The sequence below is a fragment of the Ambystoma mexicanum genome, chromosome 10 (assembly GCF_040938575.1).
Source record: "Ambystoma mexicanum isolate Mex_15411 chromosome 10, UKY_AmexF1_1, whole genome shotgun sequence".
Classification (NCBI taxonomy): domain Eukaryota; kingdom Metazoa; phylum Chordata; class Amphibia; order Caudata; family Ambystomatidae; genus Ambystoma; species Ambystoma mexicanum.
This window is the reverse complement of record NC_090932.1, coordinates 290899741-290916913: the sequence shown is the minus strand read 5'-3', so window position 1 is coordinate 290916913 and position 17173 is coordinate 290899741. Positions and strand designations below refer to the sequence as shown.

General features: G+C 49.3%; 1 protein-coding gene across 3 annotated transcripts in view; it reads right to left on the bottom strand.

Annotated features, from left to right (window-relative positions):
• UGGT1 (UDP-glucose glycoprotein glucosyltransferase 1) overlaps nucleotides 1-17173 on the bottom strand; it is a 2047742-nt gene that overhangs the window by 1087179 nt on the left and 943390 nt on the right. For 2 of the 3 annotated variants that reach the window (XM_069617855.1, XM_069617854.1), the window contains exon 21: nucleotides 2969-2992. The exons of the other annotated variant lie outside the window; for it this stretch is intronic. In XM_069617855.1, coding sequence (XP_069473956.1) covers nucleotides 2969-2992 — 24 coding nt within the window. The remainder of the gene's footprint in view (nucleotides 1-2968; nucleotides 2993-17173) is intronic. 3 annotated transcript variants of the gene reach the window in all.

The window sequence follows — 17173 nt, the reverse complement described above, 5'->3', positions numbered from 1 at the left end:
ACAAGAGACCCCATTTTTGCCCATCTCCACTACGTGCGCCAGCATTGCAATTACATTTGAGCAATAGGCTCCCCTCTTCTTAGGGACTGGACTGCCTTTCAGTTAGGATTGGGATTACTGCAGAACTGCCTAAAGACTAATTGCACTACCTGCTTCCTTCCCTTTCTAGGCTGTGGACCCATTTCGTGCATTAACCTTTAGGCCACTTGGTCTATATGTGTATTTTAGTAGGATTGTGTTGGTTTAAAAGTATTACTGTTGATAACTACAGTGTGGTGAACTTCAAAGGCCTTGAATAAATGTATTTGTATTTTCAATATGTATACACCTGACTGGGAGTGATTTGTAAGTGTGCTTTACTCTGTGTGCTCATTGAGGTCTTTCAGTCACCCTCACCCCTTCTGAGACCTAGTCTTGACCGCCGCCAATGCTACCTTGATTGGTCTGGCTTGTCCAGAAGGTTAACCTGTTCCAAGAAACTAGGCTGGCCTTCTGAACCTCTGCCCACCAGGTCAGAGTTCAGAAATCCATCTTAAGACTCATCCCCAGGAGAGGAGTCCCAGTCCATGAGATCCTCCTGCATGTTACCACCCCTAGGGGGACTAATGGTTAGCGGCCCCACCTCCCTAGCCTCTTGGGTAGGGATTCTCCCCTGGGAAAAGTGACACTATCTGAAGGATCGTCACATAGCCTCAGACTACATAGATTGGCAGGAATCACAATCCTTAGTTGTATAGTCGTCCCCGAGGCAATAGAGACATACCCTGTGTGGGTTTAACAGTCAGGGCAGGGCTTCAAGTCCAAATCTTTTGGACGGATAGGCATGACGTAGGTCAATTAGCAAAGCTATGTGGCATTCATGAAGTGTTATGAGTGTGATGGGAAAAAGAAACTGAGGTCATGGGGCATGGCAACTCCACATGTACTGGTCCGACAACACTCCAGGACTGGAGATACAATATCTAAAATGGGGAATCTGTGGGAGGTAGGAACGCATAAGAAATGTGCATTTACTCTGCAAACTAAATTCTTTGTACTCTGCCTAGAACAAAGTAGCATGCAGCTGTAAGGAACTCATGGTGGCAACATTAAAGACAGACACAAGTGATCACAGTTCAAGGATGTTTATTAAACTTTATAAATGGGTGAGAAAAATGACTAACCTAGACCTAAATCTAAGATGGGAGCATGCTACGACCCTCAAATAATAAGGGCCTATACTAAAAAATCTATTGGCAATCCTTACGCTAAGTTACAAAACAGTGTGGTATAGTGTTCACAAGAAAAGAAAGAAGTGTTCACAAAATCATAAGTCAGGTTGTTTTGGTTAGGGTCTCCCTTCCGCAAGTTTTCTAGCACGGGACAAAGGCAGGAATCTTAAGCACAGCACATTCTTGAGCTTCTCCAGTACAAGGTTACAGTTCTTTTTAATAATGGCCGGACCTTCTGTGTCCAAGACTCCTTTAAACAAAGTCTCTTACCTCAGAGGGCCTGATGCATTGTAAACGAACAAAAACCAAAGTTCCTTATAATTTCTCTCTACGTAGGGCGATTACTTTTCATCATGTATCCCCTTCAGGCGGCTCCAATCCGTCTCTCTACGTTATTCTCCATCAGTCGGGCTCAGACCAACGACTCACTGTGGACATCCCTCAGTCGGGTTCTCGCGTTCCACAGTTCACAATTTCTAAATCTTCTCAGAAAGCAGGAGTTCCCTGCCCCTAGCTTTCTCTTAGCCCCCAGTCAGGCTTCGCACAGTTCAACCGGCGTTCTCCTCAGCCGGGTGCAAGCGCCAATTTCACAATTCTTTGTACTTTAACGTGTCAAGGACTTTCGATTGTACAAGGGATTTGGCTGAACCCTTGTATGACCACTTTGACACCTCCCATCGGCCTTCCCTATGGCCTCTTGGTATTTGTAGTTTTAATCTTCTTTCTTGTAGACACTGCAACCTTAGGTTTAACACAGTCCGGCCCCTATCAGGTTCCCTCCCGACTCACTGACTGTGCTGAACTTGTTGGCAATTCTTTTGCTGCTAGAGTCAAGGACGGTACTACGATGGTAACCTCGTCTCCCCGCCATGGCTATCAGTTCAGGAGGGTTCCATGTACGGATGACATCCGTCACACCATCCGCCAGCTGTGATTCGCGTTCTTACATTTTTGTTTAGAGGTTTCGTGGGTCTGGGCTGAAAATGGCAATGCTCTCCTTGACGTCATTTGAGGTCGCACTGCCTTCCTCCTCCGTTTTAACTGCCATCTTGGAATCACTGCTTCCTCGTGATTCCGCCCCACTCAGATTGCGCTCTCGTACTCCGATTATTATCCTTATGGGGAAGTGAAAGGGCAGTGAGGTGTGTGAAATGAGTGGCAATTGCCCGACTCTGCCTGACCCTTGAGTTGGGACATGTCCGTTATGGGGCTCTGGTGTTAGTCCGTTGTCTTTCAGGGTAATCGGTCTGTCAGAAAGTGTTTGTGTTAAAAGAGGGGGAGGGTGTATCTTACGGAGCAGGATGGGGAAAAGGTGTTGCAAAGAAGTTGATGCTGCGTCTCACCCGTCTGTGTCCCACTTCAACTCCCCGAGGACCCCCATCCAGGTGATCCTCCCGCACTGGTCCACCCCCAGGTACTGAATCCAATAGCAGTGGCCGCGTCCTGGCCATCTGGTTGAAAGACCCACGGGGACTAGTCAGTCAGAGACCTTCAGGTTTCTTACATAGCACCTTGCTATTCCATTCATAAACCTATTTGCTCTCAAAGAATAGTGATTTCAAACCGAGCAACTCTTTGCCCCATTCAAATCCTTGGCACTTTATTTGCTCCCCTTAAGTGGCTTTGAAGCTAGGCCTTACCATGAGTTTAGAGGAAAGGAAATTTGGTTAAAAGAGTAGAAAAATCACAACGGTAAGTAACATGCATGGAATCTTAAACCAAAAACATTACAGACCAATTTGCAAAGCTTTAATTACCATAAATCTCCTTGGAGGACATTCCTAGACAGCAGCAGGGCCAGCAAGAAAGCAAGATGGGGAAAAAAGAGAGAAGCTTCATGTCAGCAAAGCACGTACACAGGACAAGTAAAAAAGTAATGAAAGGCAGTGTGAATATCAATGACTTGATGACACAGGAAACCATTGCCAGGAATAGTTTGATGTTTACAAGTCAGGAAAGGGCATGCAGATGGCACATTGCATCCTAGCAAACATTGGGAGATGATAGTTTCAACCATCATGCCAAGATACAGAAACAGCTTAAAGTAAATCTTGCTACATTAAGCAAATATTTGAATAGACGTACAAATAAATTACCTCACTGTAATGTTCTTTCTGATGGATGTTCCTGACACGGATTTCTCATCCAAGCTATCTATATCCCAGCACAGCTGTTCTCCGGAAACCTTCCCACCGGCACCGGGCGCAGCGCAGCTCTGAGCCTGGTCCGTCCGATGCCTGTACGCGCCTCGCGCCGAAAATGACATTGGTGCCAATATAAGTAGCAGCACCATGCCCTCAGTTCCACCATTTTTCTCCTAGCACTCTGATGCTGAGGGACTGTAGAACCAATAGTGTACTAGCTTTCCGCAAGAGGGGCAGGTAGGCAGGGCGATGAGGAATCCATGGCAGGAACATCCATCAGAAAGAACATTACAGAGAGCCAAGTAATTTGTTCTTCTAATGAATTCCTTCCTGCCATGGATTCCTCATCTATGATAGACTCCCAAAGCAGTACGTAATCCGGAGAAGGAAGGAAAACAAGGATACCACCTAAACCAAAAAAACTCTAAAGGACTAACATACCAAAACGGGCATCCTGGCCCCTCAGGAAATACAAGCAGTAATACTTAGCTAATGTGTGCAGAGATGCCCACATTGCTGCCTGCCAAATGTCCAGGATAGGGAACCCACCACTTTCTGCAAGACAGAGGTGGCAGCCACTCCTCTGGGAATGATCTCCGAGAACCTTAGGCACATCTTTCCCAGCCAGATAGTGAGATGCAGAAATTTATCCACCTGGACAGGGTCTGTTTGGTCGCAGCCCTGCCAGCACGAGCACCAGCGAAACCAACAAAAAGCTGGTCATCTTTCATAGCCTCTCTAGTACAAGAGACATAGAATTTAAGGGCCCATACCGGGTCCAGTCGATAAAAATATTCCTCAGGAATGGGGAGTTTGAGAAAAGAACACAGGAAGATGGATCTTCTGAGAGAGATGGAAGTCTGAGACCACCTTCAGCAGAAAGGAGGGCCCTCACTCTCAAAGTCAGTTTCTCTTTGGAAAAAAACAAAGAGAGAGTAAAACGGATAACCCTTGGAGCTCACTCAGCCATTTTACAGAAGCGATAGCAACCAGGAAAATCACCTCAAGGGAGAGCAATCTGATAGAACAGGAATGAAGCGGCCCAAACGGAATGCTCATGGAAGTGTATCAACTAAATTCAAATCCCACGCAGAGACCACAAACCTGCAGGGAGGAAACTGGTTACTCAAACCCTGCAACAACTGCATAACAGTGGGGATTGAGAAAAACGAGCCCTGCTCCAGGGGCCTCTTGAACATAAGAATAGCAGCTAGGTAACCCTTTAGAGCACCAATCTATAGGCCTGCGTGGGCCAAAGAAAGCAGAATGTCCAACACAGGGGATAGAGGACAGGATAAGGGATCCAGGTCCTTCTCCTGCACACAATGAAAATGTACGCCGCCTGCAGGCATAAATGGACTTTGTTGCAGGTCTCTGAGCTGAGAGGAGTACACCATCCAACAAGTTCCACTCCTTGTATTTCAGCCTCTCAGTAGCCAAGCATGAAGGTTCAGGATGTTAAGGTTCAGATGGAGGACCCGCCCCTCTGTGTGGGAGAGCAAGTCGACTCTCCTCGGAAGGCACCAGGGAGGACAGATGTACATGTCCAGCAACTGCGGATGTCACGTTTCGTGGGCCCAGTCCGTGGCAATCAGGAACAGTGTGGTTTCGAACAGACATAGTTTCTTGAGGATCAGCAGAATGACAGGTATTGGCAGGAATGCATTAAGGTGGTCGAAAGTCCATCTGACCGTCAGTGCATTCCCATGAGCTCTCTGATGAGGAAATTCCCTTGAGCAAAACAATTTGCACTTCTTGTTGATAGTGGATGTCCACTCGAGGAGTCCCCCATAGAGAGATGATCTCCTCCAGAACTTCCTGACAGAGCTCTCACTTGTGAGAGGCTGAGGTCTGTCTGCTCAATGCATCTGTGGTGACATGCTCCCATCCGGCCAGATGAGCTGCCGTCAGGGGGACACTGTTCTCAGAGCCCAGAGCCAGTCTCATTACTTCTGTGCACAGAGGCAAGGGCCCCACTCCACTTCGTTCGTTGAGGTAGTGCATGGCCACTGTGTTGTCCATCAGGATCAGCACAGTCTTGTGTTTTACAAGGAGAGGCCGGCGACCATGGCCAGCCTGACTGCTCTGAGCTCCAGCAAGTTCATATGTTACTGAGACTCCACAGGAGACCACAGTCCACTCACTGTAAAATCTGACAAGTGAGCACCACAAATGGTCAGAGATGCATCCATGACCACCGTCACCTGGGGTCAAGGTTGCCAAAACAAAACGCCTTTCAGCAAATTGTCTCACCCGGCCCACCATGCTAGGTCCTTAGTCACACCCGACTAGAGTCCTCCTGATGGTCTGGCATGTGGTCATGGAACTTCAACCATTGGTAACAAAGAAGCCACTGAAGTGATCTCATGAACAGCCTTGCCTCCGGCACCACTAGGATGCAGGAGGCCATGAGGGCCAGAAGGCGCAGAAAGGCTGAGGCTCGGACTTGTGTCTGTGATTGAAGGACATTGACTAACTGGAAAAAGTTTGCCACTCAGTCCTCGGGCAGGAAAGCGCTGCCCAGGCGAGTGTCCAAGTCTGCCATGATAAATCAGAGAGACTGACAGTAGAACCTGAGACTTTTTGAAGTTCAGGAAAAAGCCCAAACTGTGCAAAAGAGTGCATGTACATGCACAGAGTAAATGTTCCGACACTACCTCTGGTGAGCGAGCTTGGATGAGCCTGTCCAGGTAGGGACAGACATGGATGCCCTTGAGTTGAGCCAGCAGTTTGGTGAAAACCCTGTGTGCTGACAAAAGACCGAACTGCACCACCCTGAATTGGTAATGTTGTTGAGCCACCACGAATCTTGGGTACTTCCTTTGCTGCAAATGATCGGCACATGGAAGTAGTAAGCGTTCTGAAGATCCAGGGAAAACAACCAGTCCTGTAGATCGAGGGCTTGCAGGATCTGGGCTAGAGTGACCATCTTGAACTTGTCCTTGAAATGGAACAAGTTCAGTAGCCGCAGATCCAGAATGGTGTTAAGGCCCCTCCGTCCTTCTTTGGCACCTGAAAATAAGTGGAGTACCACTCCCTCCCTTATTCTGATCGCAGAACTATTTGGATAGCGTTATTTGCCAAAAGCTAATGTACCGCCTCCAGGATAATGGGGACCAAAGAGAGGGGGGCGGCAAGTGACCCATGGTCAGGGTGGGCGTTGAGGAAAAGGAAGGCAATACCCCCGATTGATGACTTGTCTGTGCCAAGCATCAGACGTTGTCTCTGACCTATCCCAGCTCAACTAGGATAACCTTCCCCCCCACTGGTGATGGGTGCCGTAGCCAGTGATCAAGGTTCGGTGCACTGGGGAGCAGAGGGGACAGCAGCTGCCGCAGTACCTCCTGCTGCAAACATCTCCCTCTGCCTCTTGGGAAGCGTCTGCCTTGGCCTCTGAGTGGGGCCGGTTGAACACAGCCCCTCTGGGGAAACGTGCGAGAGGGGAAAAAATCCCTGCCCCGTGATGAGGATTGCGTGGGGGGCTGCTGGATCGTGAGACAAAGACTTGGCAGTCACCTTAGACGACTGGACTTTCTGGTGGGCGTTGTTAGCCTTAGCTCCAGATAAATTCTGTCCGTCAAAAGGCATATTTAGCAGCCTCGACTGGACGTCAGCCGCAAACCCGGATGTCCTTAGCCATGAATGGCACCTGACCACAATACTAGTGGACATGGACCTGCCCACGCAGTCCGCCGTGTCTAGGCGAGATTGCAGAATCTGCACACCGCCTCCGTGCTGTCCTAGAGCAGGGACAGAAACATGCTCTGCCGCACCAGCTACAGCCGACCAGACGCCAAAGGAGAACTTGGCCCTGCACAAGATGCATTCATGGCTAGCAATGCTAGACTGTCCAACACAAACACCTTCATGTCCCACGTATCCAGCCTTTTGCTTCCCCTGTCCGATGGAAGGGACGGAAATGTAGAGGTCTTCAGGCTTGCCGTTGTGGCCTGTACCACCAGGCCTCCAGGTGATGTGTGGGCGGAGAGGAAAGCTGGGTCTCAATGTGCAGGACGGTGCTCCCTCGACACATCCCTCTCCACTGGAGCAACAGAGGCAGGTTTCTCCCATACTTCCAAGACTGGGGCTACCACCGCCACGGTGAAGGGTGTCAGCGTCTTTCTTTGGAGCATCATCCAGAATATCGCAGAGTTAGTATCGCACTCTGGACCTGGACAGCACTGAGAGACCGCCAGGGTATCATCCACCTTTGCCATCAAGAGCTGAAAAGCAGCATGAGGTTTACCTGGTGTTCGTGCTGGCAGAATGTCCATTTCCACGGAAGTGTCCACATCGCTGGCCCCTTGCAGTTCAGCTGCAAGGCTCAGCATGTCGCCACTCCAGTAGAACTCCTCAGGGAAGTCCCATTCTTCCCTAGGACCAATGGGTTCAAATCCAAATGGGACTTGGTTGCTTTCCTCGTCATAAAAGTCGACATAAAAGTGTCTCTAGGAAGTGGGACATATTCCTGTGGAGCTATGGAGTTCACAGTGCCGATTGGCGCCGACACCGAAGAGGCTGCCGCTGTCGATACCGCGGGCGCAGAGTGATCTCATCCTCCGCTTGCACCAGGCCCGAGCCCGTAAGCATGTAGGAGTGGTCGCCTGTGCGCCAGTCACAGAAGACACAGTGTGACCCATTGGCGCCACACCCGAAGCCAGTGGTGCCTTTGCCTGCGCCACAGGTGCCGGGCTGGAACCGCCGGTGCCTGGGCGAAGATGTCAAGCATCTTAAGGTGAAATCTTTATCATTCCTCCATTATGGAGAATTGGGTTGGAAAGGGTACCTGCGCCAACCACTCCGGAGAACCCTTAGAGCAGTGGCATTTTTTTATTCGATGAGGAAAAAGAGTTCCGGTGAGGGAACTTGCTCTGAGAGCACAACCTCTTACAGTGTTTCTTCCTCCACCTCCCTCTCGTCTGCGGAGCAGTTCGATCTTCAGAGCAATGGTCCATGACCTTGAGAGAGACCGCAGAAACTTTGCCTTGTGGATGAAGGTGAATCATTTTCCTGCCCACTCCCTAAGGGCCTTTGGGTACATAAACTAGCACGACCTGCAGTCATGGGTGTTGTGGTCTTCGCCCAGACAGTACAATCAAATAAGAAGCGGATCAGAGACAGACATCTGCCTACCGCAGTCCACTCATGGCTTGAACCCAGACGCTTTCGACTGAGTAGCCATGGCAAATCACTTTTAGAAAAGCTTGACAAGCACATTCCCGATAAGCAGAGTGCATGGAAAAAAGCAACTGGGGTCATGGGGCGCTGCACCGCTACTTATACTGACCCCAATGTCATTTCTGTCACGGGGCACGTAGAGGCATCGGATGGACCAGACGAGCAGCCGTGTGGCGGTGAAAGGGTTCTAGAGAACAGCTGCGCTGAGATATGGCTATCAGATGCGGAAATTGTGAAAGGAAGGAATCCATTAGAAAAGTTTACTTACGGGGGCGCTGTGACGCAGTGCACAAGATGGCCACAGCCTGAAAGCACTCCACTGGAGGCTAAGTTATACGGACAAAATGAACCCTAGTATCGTTGCAACTAGCTGTGATTCTGAAGCTAAACTGCGGCGGAGGGTGCTTGTCATCGCTGGGAGAGGTGGCAGCTCTGGAGGTCCGAGGATTCTGGCATTCCTGGAGGATCGGGCCCTGCGATCTGTGGCGCGCAGTCCTTCCCCCAACACTAGTGGCTTTGGCATGGTCCGGGGCGCTGGGAGCCGGGGATCCGAGTGAGCGTCCTCACGGGTCTGTGTTGGCTGGTGCGGGCGGTGCCTGGGCTGAAGCCGTGCCCGGTGTGGGTGGGGGCCCCCCGCCCTGACCTCGCGGCCTGCTTTGGAGCTGGTTGTTCCCGGGCAGCAGAGTGCGGACGTCCTGCCCGCGGAGCGTGGAGTTCGCGGCTTGGAGGTGAGCATCGGCGTGGGACCCCGGAGGTCTGGTGGGGGCCCGGGGGGATAATCTGAACTGCAGCAGCAATTTGTTCCCCCTGAGTTCCCGATCCGGTTACTGCTGGAGGTTTGCCCTTGTGGACCGGGGCCTCACTTCGTGTCGGCGCCCGGTGGGTCCACATCCCGGGCCCATACTGGAGGACCTCTTTTCTCCTGCATTCTGGACTGCAGATGCCAGTGGGTGGATCTCTGGTGCGGCGCCCTGTGGTCCCTTCTCCTGGAGCGCTCTTTGGGCCTGGTGCCTCTGTCTTTGGTGGTGTGGCGGGGGAGGTGCCGTATTTGGGCCTGGGCTGGTGCCCTGGGTCCCCTGGGGGGTCGTACGCCCCACGGGAGTCACTGGAACCTGCTCCTGTGGTTGAACTTGGGGGGAGGGACCGCCCGGCCTGTTCTCGCCCCCCGGCGGCCCTTCACGCTTGGCTGTGATTCCTACTTGTGGGGCGCAAAAGGGGGAGGTCTGGGCCATTGATGACTGAGATTTATCCGAAGCTGACACCTTAGTTTACACCACAGTCCTTCTCCATAGAGCTGGCTCTTACACGCTAAAACAATCCTTGTGGTGTCTGCCTGACATGGGTAATCAGAAAAAGCAATCCAGATGGAGCAATTTGCCAGGCAGGACAGTGATCCGCCACAGCAGGACAAGAGCTCTAGCTCCTCACAGATTGACATTGGGGCCCTTAACCAAACTCTGTCGGCACTGAAGGGGAGTACGGACAGTCTTGGTGTAAAAATTGACGCTTTATCTTGCAAGGTGGACATATCTGCGGTCCAGATTGATAAACTGTGTGGCAGAATGTCCGAAGCCGAACATAGAATTGGGGACGGTGAGGACAAAATAGCATCGCTCCAGCGAGAGGTCGCCTCCCTCCAACAAACGGTACGGAAGGTTGTGGCCAAGAACGAGGATCTTGAGGGGAGATCCCGGCGGAACAACATAAGGATTATGGGGGTGGCAGAATCCACCCAGATTGACAATATGGAACAGTTTGTGGAAAGGCTGTTGATGGAAATCCTCGAAAACACGCCGGTCACAAACCACTTCATGGTGGAGCGAGCACATCATTCATTGGCGACCCGGCCTCTGCCCGGGCGCTCCTGAGAGGGCCATCATTGCCCGCATTTTCAACTATAGAGACCAGGATACACTGCGGAGTGCGGCGAGAGAGAAGAAAACTCTGCGATGGGGCTCCGCAACAATACGGTTATACCCGGATTTCAGCCAGCAAGTTCCGGACCAAAGGAAACCGTTTCAAAATGCTAAGAACATTCTAAGGAAAAAGGCTGTGCACTACGCAGTGTTGTACCCCGTGAAGCTAAGGGTTGTGCACGATGGCAAGACCCTGTTCTTCACTTCATCAGATGCGGCAGAGAGATTTGCAACTGAAATTCCGGATCCGGATGAATCACCCTGGGGTTCCCCCTGATCTGAACGCTGGTTGTAATGCTTCATTATCATGTATGGTTTGGGGCCCCCGCAGGGGAACATAGTTGTCTGTTTACATTTTCTTGTTGTTGATGAAGGGGTAATATGGCTATGGTATCTACTTCAGGGGATATGGTATAGCCTCCGGACAGAAGGAGCTGCAGCGGCCACCAGCACCCCCCATGCCCAGCGGACCTGCTTTCTTGTTTGGTGTGTTAGGTATAGGGTTTTTGGGTGGGGGGTGGGATGTGTCAGCCGGTAGATTGGGGTTCCTGGTGTGGGTGGAGGGAGGGGTGGGAGTTCTAGTTCAGAGGGTATTCACGGTTGTACGAGAAGTACTGTGGGTTTTTTGGGGGGGGGGGGGTGGGCGGGTTCTCTCTTTCAGGTCTTTGAAATTATTGGCACCTTGGGGTTCCATTCCGTGTTCACTACGTTCAGTATACACATTCCATGCTAAACTAGCTGCCTCTATTTACTGTCGTAGTTCCCACTTGACGTAACCCAGCCCCGAGGGGCTGAAGCACTTTCTAACACGACACTCACCGTGGTCACAAGGAATATTCGGGGGTTCACTAACGGGAAAAAGACCCGTCTCCTTGCAAACTACTTGAGGAGCCATCGCGCCAATGTGTTATGTGTCCAAGAAACCCACTTGGGGCCGGAGCATAAGTGCCAGCGTTAACGGGCTGGGGAGTACATAGATATGCCTTGTCCTACTCTACCCATTCCAGGGGTGTGGCAATCTACATTCACCGTTCACTAAACCTCAAACTGCATAAAACACTCACAGACACAAAGGGCCGGTTTGCCCTGGTTGCGGGGGAAATTGTGGGTTGGTCTGTCCTATTTGTAAGCATATATGGCCCCAACTATGATTGCCCAGAATGATTTCAAACTTGCGCTATGCACTTACGTACGTTTCCAGGGTATGAGGTGGTCTGGGTGGGGGATTTCAATGTGGCTTTGTCTTTAACACTCGATAGGTCTTCCTCAACGCAGACCTCGCTCTCTCATGCGGCTAGCAAATGGTCCTCCATTGGTTCGGACTATTCCCTGGTTGACCTCTGGCACCTTCAACACCCGAACACCCGGGAATTCACCTTTTATTCGAGTGTGCACGAGAGCTCCACCAGAATAGATTACATCTACTCGTCCCCCTGAACTGTCCCGTGGCTCGTCTAAATCTTTGATATTACCTCGCACCTTGTCAGATCACTCTCCTGTCTTAGTCCAATTCGATGCCCCATCCATCCTCTCTAGACAACGCTGGTGGAGATTCAGAGCTCGAGCCCTGGAGGACCTAGCATTCCGCAAGAATACCCGCCAGGCTATATCCGAATTCTTTCTAATAAACGCTGACTCTGTTCCGGACCCTAGGGTGGTCTGGGAAACGTTTAAGGTGTTCATTCGGGGTTGGTGTATTTCTCAGGAGGGAGGGGTGGGGGGGGTCCTGAGGTGTATCCGTAGGGCCATTGTATCAAAGGAAAAGGAATTGAAGGAGCTGGAGCTGAGCTTGGCCATGAATAATTCTCCTGAAACCCAGGATAGCTTGGAAGTCAAGAAACAGGAAATACGTCTTTTATTGGCCGACAAGGACAGATTTTTGGGAGACCCGATTATAGCTGCCAGGTTCGTGGAGGGGGACCGTCCTAGCAGAACGCTTGCGTGGGCCATTCGACAGGAACGTCATCTACAACCTATAGTGGAAATCATGACTGCAGAGGGTGAGTCCATTAGGGATAGCGGCAGGATTGATGAAACGTTTCGGGGGTACTATGATATGCTGTATACTTCTAAATCTATGGCGTCTCATGATGACATCACACGGTACCTAGACAGGGTGGCGCTGGGTTGGCTAGACCCGGAAGTGGGGGCGCTGCTGAAAGTCCCTCCCACGGACGAAGAATTGCTTAAAGCTATTCAATCTCTTCCTAATGGTAAAGCCCCGGGAATAGATGGCATCACTGCCGAGCTGTATAAGGCATTTCCGTCTCTAATAATCCCCCATTTGCGTAACATGTTTGAAGCGTCCGCTTCGTCCAGGGTTCTCCCCGAGACTACTAGGACTGCTTTGGTGACTGTCCTGCTTAAACCAGACAAGGATTCCAGAAATTGTGCATCGTATAGGCCACTGTCGTTGGTGAATACTGACAACAAGATCATTGCTAAGCTGTTAGCAGATAGGTTTTTACCTCTTATGCCAGCCCTGGTTCTTCCGGACCAGGCTGGTTTTATACCGGGCCGTTCTACACAGAATAACTTACGTAGACTGTTCACTTTGATGCACAACATTAACCCAGAGGTTCCCATGGCAGTGGCAGCACTCGATGCGGAAAAGGCATTCGACTCAGTCAAGTCGCCCTTTCTCTTCGAGGTCCTCCGGCGGGCTGGGATAGGTACCACGTTCTTACAGTGGATTTGCTTGTTGTACACAGCCCCGAGGGCCTTGGTATATACTAATGGCATCCAGTCCGATCCCAGAACTGCATTTCAGAAGCATAAAAACATTTTTAGCAACGGATGGATAAAGGATTAGGGAATGTTTATAAGAAGAGCTATACAAACGGTAATTTAACATGATTGGCAATAGTTTTCTCCATGAATTTTATGGTTTCTGATGGAGGAGACAAACTAAAAGCAAAACATGAATGAATGAATGAATGAATGAATGAATGAATGAATGAATGAATGAATGAATGAATGAATGAATGAATGAATAAAGGATTTGAGGGAATAAATAAAGGATTTGAGGAATTTTTATATCGAGTAACCAAATAGTTAACTGCAGAAGCTGAGTAAGGTCCGCCAACCATGTTCAAACAAGGGCAGAAGGAGCAATCAAATAAGACTTGTTTCAATAGCTTCCTGAAACAAATGATATTGTGGCAGATTAAATGCCATTGGGCGTTCACTAATAATGGAAGCTGAAACGTGATTTAAAGTAGCCACGTGGAATTTGAAGACTAGTTACCTAGAGAGTCTTGAGACTTCCATTTTTATCAACCCAGTGGCAGGACATTTATCACGTACAGATTTTACGATAAGGCAGGTGTGTACTGAATCGATCCTTGACTTTCACTCAAAATAGGGCATAGATCTTAAGACATGATGCCATTTCTTCTGCCCGAAGGGCATGTTTCGTGTAAACTGACACCCCCTGAACAGGCAGAGCTGAGAAGAGACTACTGAAGCAATCAATTATTGAAAAACAAATTGGCTCTATTATTGATGTATAGAATCTATAGGAATTAGTGGGACAGTTTTCTGAAGATCATGTAATAAAAAATAAATAAAAAATGGAAGATTTTTGTCCCAAAAAACCCTCTGATTTGTCATTTCCTGACATCCTTCTTCCCAATTACGAAAGGCAAGGATTTTCCCTACAATCATTCAGTTGAATCCAGCCCTCCCAGAGTCAAGACTGCATGAGAGAGACAAACCCGGTTAATGCAAAAAAATATATCTGGATGGCTAAGGACAGATAAATCTAATTAGTTCCCGGCGAGGGACAATGAGCTTGTAACAAGCTAGCTCATTGACACTCGCCGGGTCGCTACCATCCCGACAAAGCCTTTGTCGGACTGGTCGCAGTCACGTCCTGGCCGCCATGGAAAGGGAGAAGGGATTACATATAGTCCCTTTTCCCCGTTCCATGGTGGCATTTTTTTTCTTCCTTTTTTCAGTTGTGAGACAACAGTGGCGTCTCGCAACTTTAAAAAAGACACTATTAGTACCCCGGTCTTACGGACCGGGTACTAATCGCAATAATCCCCTCGCTGAGGGAGCGGGGGGCATTACAGCTTCAGGTAATGCACCAGGGCCTGCATTAAGGCCCTCACGTATGGGCCCTGCGGCCTTACCTGAAGCGGTAATGGGCCCCCCAACCCCCAGCTCGGGGTTTATTGCTTAATTAACTGTCATTAGGGTTATAGCTCGATATTTCAGGCTAGAGAACATGAATACATCAATATAAGTTTTTAAAAAATGATTGGGGCACAAGAGAGTGATAGCTGAAGATGGCAGCTAAGTTCCGAGGCTCTGCCACTGAGGGACGTTGCTGAGGGCATACATTCCATATTTAACTCTCCCGGTGAACGTTTCCTGGCTTCACGATCTTAGTTGAAACCTATGACCAAATTAGCTCTCAATTCTGGACGGCGTCTTCCACCATCGGAGAAAAGCAACTCCTCAGCGGCCTGAAACTCCCACTGAGGGGGTTAGCAAGCCTGGTGCAGATCTCTGTGGCCGAACACAGGAAGCAATTAACGCAGCACTGGGGCCCTAGCAGACCAGAGCCATTGTTAGTGCTATGGGCCTACCTCTCCTGCTCGGGGCACTGCAATGCTCTGTATGGGTGCCTGGAAAACCACAGGCATTCTCTGCTGCGCCCAAGCCTCTCTGAGAAGGAGTGAAGGGTGCCAGAGTGAGACCAGAGCTGTAGAGACAGGTGCTGTAGAACTCACTTTTGAAGTTGTTATGGCCTCAGTGGTTGAGCTGTCGGTGGATTGGACCCCAAATTAGCTGAGGCATGGATTGTGGTGCTGTGGATCCAACATATCTACCAGCCAGGAGACACAAACATGGAAAACTCTCAGATCACAGAGCCTGCATGCCACAGTCTTGACACCTATAGCACTTACTGGCTCAGGTGAGAGTGGTGCCCTCATTTAGGATAAGAGGTGGTTAATATGCTCATATATGTTTCTCCTATCACACCCAGACTTGCAAGAATTGGATGCCGGACTTGGGTCATCAGCTACCATTTGATTTTACGGCAGGGCTGTTTATAGCATTGACTCACAATCCACGTCTAAAAGTACAAGACCGCCCAAGATTCACCTAGAGCTTTAGTAAAGCTGCATATTCTGCTTTTTAGTGGTAAATCTGCATATTAGAGAGACCAACCATTGATAGAGTCAGCGATCAGGTGACAAGAGCATTTGTTGCCCCTTCTGAACTCCAAGGGTGTGCCAATTAAGGGCGGAACAGTGAAGGGTGAAGACTAGCCATTGACCACCCTCTTTGCCTCTTTTCTTATGAGCCTTTGCTTTGCTGTGTCCTGCTACCCTCAATCTCTTCTCAGCTGTACCCTCGCCATGCACTTCTCAGGCCATTTCTTTCATTTCCCATCTACTTCTCTTCTCTCCCCGCTCAGAACCATCTCAACTTTCTCCCCATCTCTATCATCTCTTCACCTCAACGCCACCTATCTTCTCGCTCCACGACTCTTTCTAGTCACAAAACCTATTCCCATCGATGAAGGGTACATAATCCATCACGTAAAATATACCCTACATGCTCTCTAGGGCAGGGAGTCCAAAAAACATTTCACCACCATAAGAGGAAGATTATGGTGTACGTTAATGAATTCTCAAGATCTCCAGTCTTTAAAGACTGAAGAAAGTCACCTTATTCATCAGAAGCTACCTGGGATCAGTCCACCGACATAGACCATATCTATGTGTCAAGGGAAATTCTACAGCATATAACGTTCGAGGTGATCAGGAAAGCAAACAGTGACCACAACCTCCTAACCACGTCATGGACAACTGAACCGAAAGCAGACTAGCTAATCATGAAGGCCAAAGTGGAAGTGAGCAAGGGAGGTAATCGCTTAAGATTAAAGAGCCTAGACATCATAGCTTTAACAAAAGACTACACTCTAGTCGCAAAAGATGAAAACTGAGACAGAGAATTAATCTGTGGATTACATGCCTCTTTTGAAATGCTTCAGCGTTAAAAAACGAGGCCATGGAAAAGCAACAAACCAAGGACTCCATGCATACGACAAACTCCTAGTTGAAAAACAAAGAGAAATGAGGCAAACAAAGCGCCTAGCAGCTAAATCAAACTCAGGAGAACACAAAACGCAACCTGCCATGGTAGTTCGTGCCTAGAAAAACTGGGTAGCTGCCCGTAGGAGTGCAATACTCCAAAATGACTCCGAGCAAATGCTTTGCACAGTATGCGGTAGAAAGTCCAAAGAATTTTGGTCCTTGGTCAAATCTACATCAATGAAAACCGATTCCTTACAAAATAACGGCAGCGAAATAACATGGAAGGAACACTTTTCCGCACTATTTAAGGGCGTGATTGCTCCTTTGGTAACTTTACAGTCTAAAACGATTAAAGAATGGACGTCCCCCACGAAGTCGAAACCATTTTAGGAAAGATACAAAAGCTGAATACATCAAGAGCACTGGGCCCGACGGCTTAACAAACTCTATGCTGAAGGAACACCTGCATGTATGGGCCCTCTTTGTACACGAGGTGATTAAAAAAGCATCCCTAACTCGTTCAATTCCAAACTCATGGAAGACTGTGATGGTAGTTCCTATCTACAAAAGAGGGTGGAAAGAAGATCAGAAAGATTTTTGTCCAATGGGGCTGTTGGGCGTGATCAGAAAAGTATTTGGTTCCCTACTGCTGACGCAATTTCAGGAAAGGA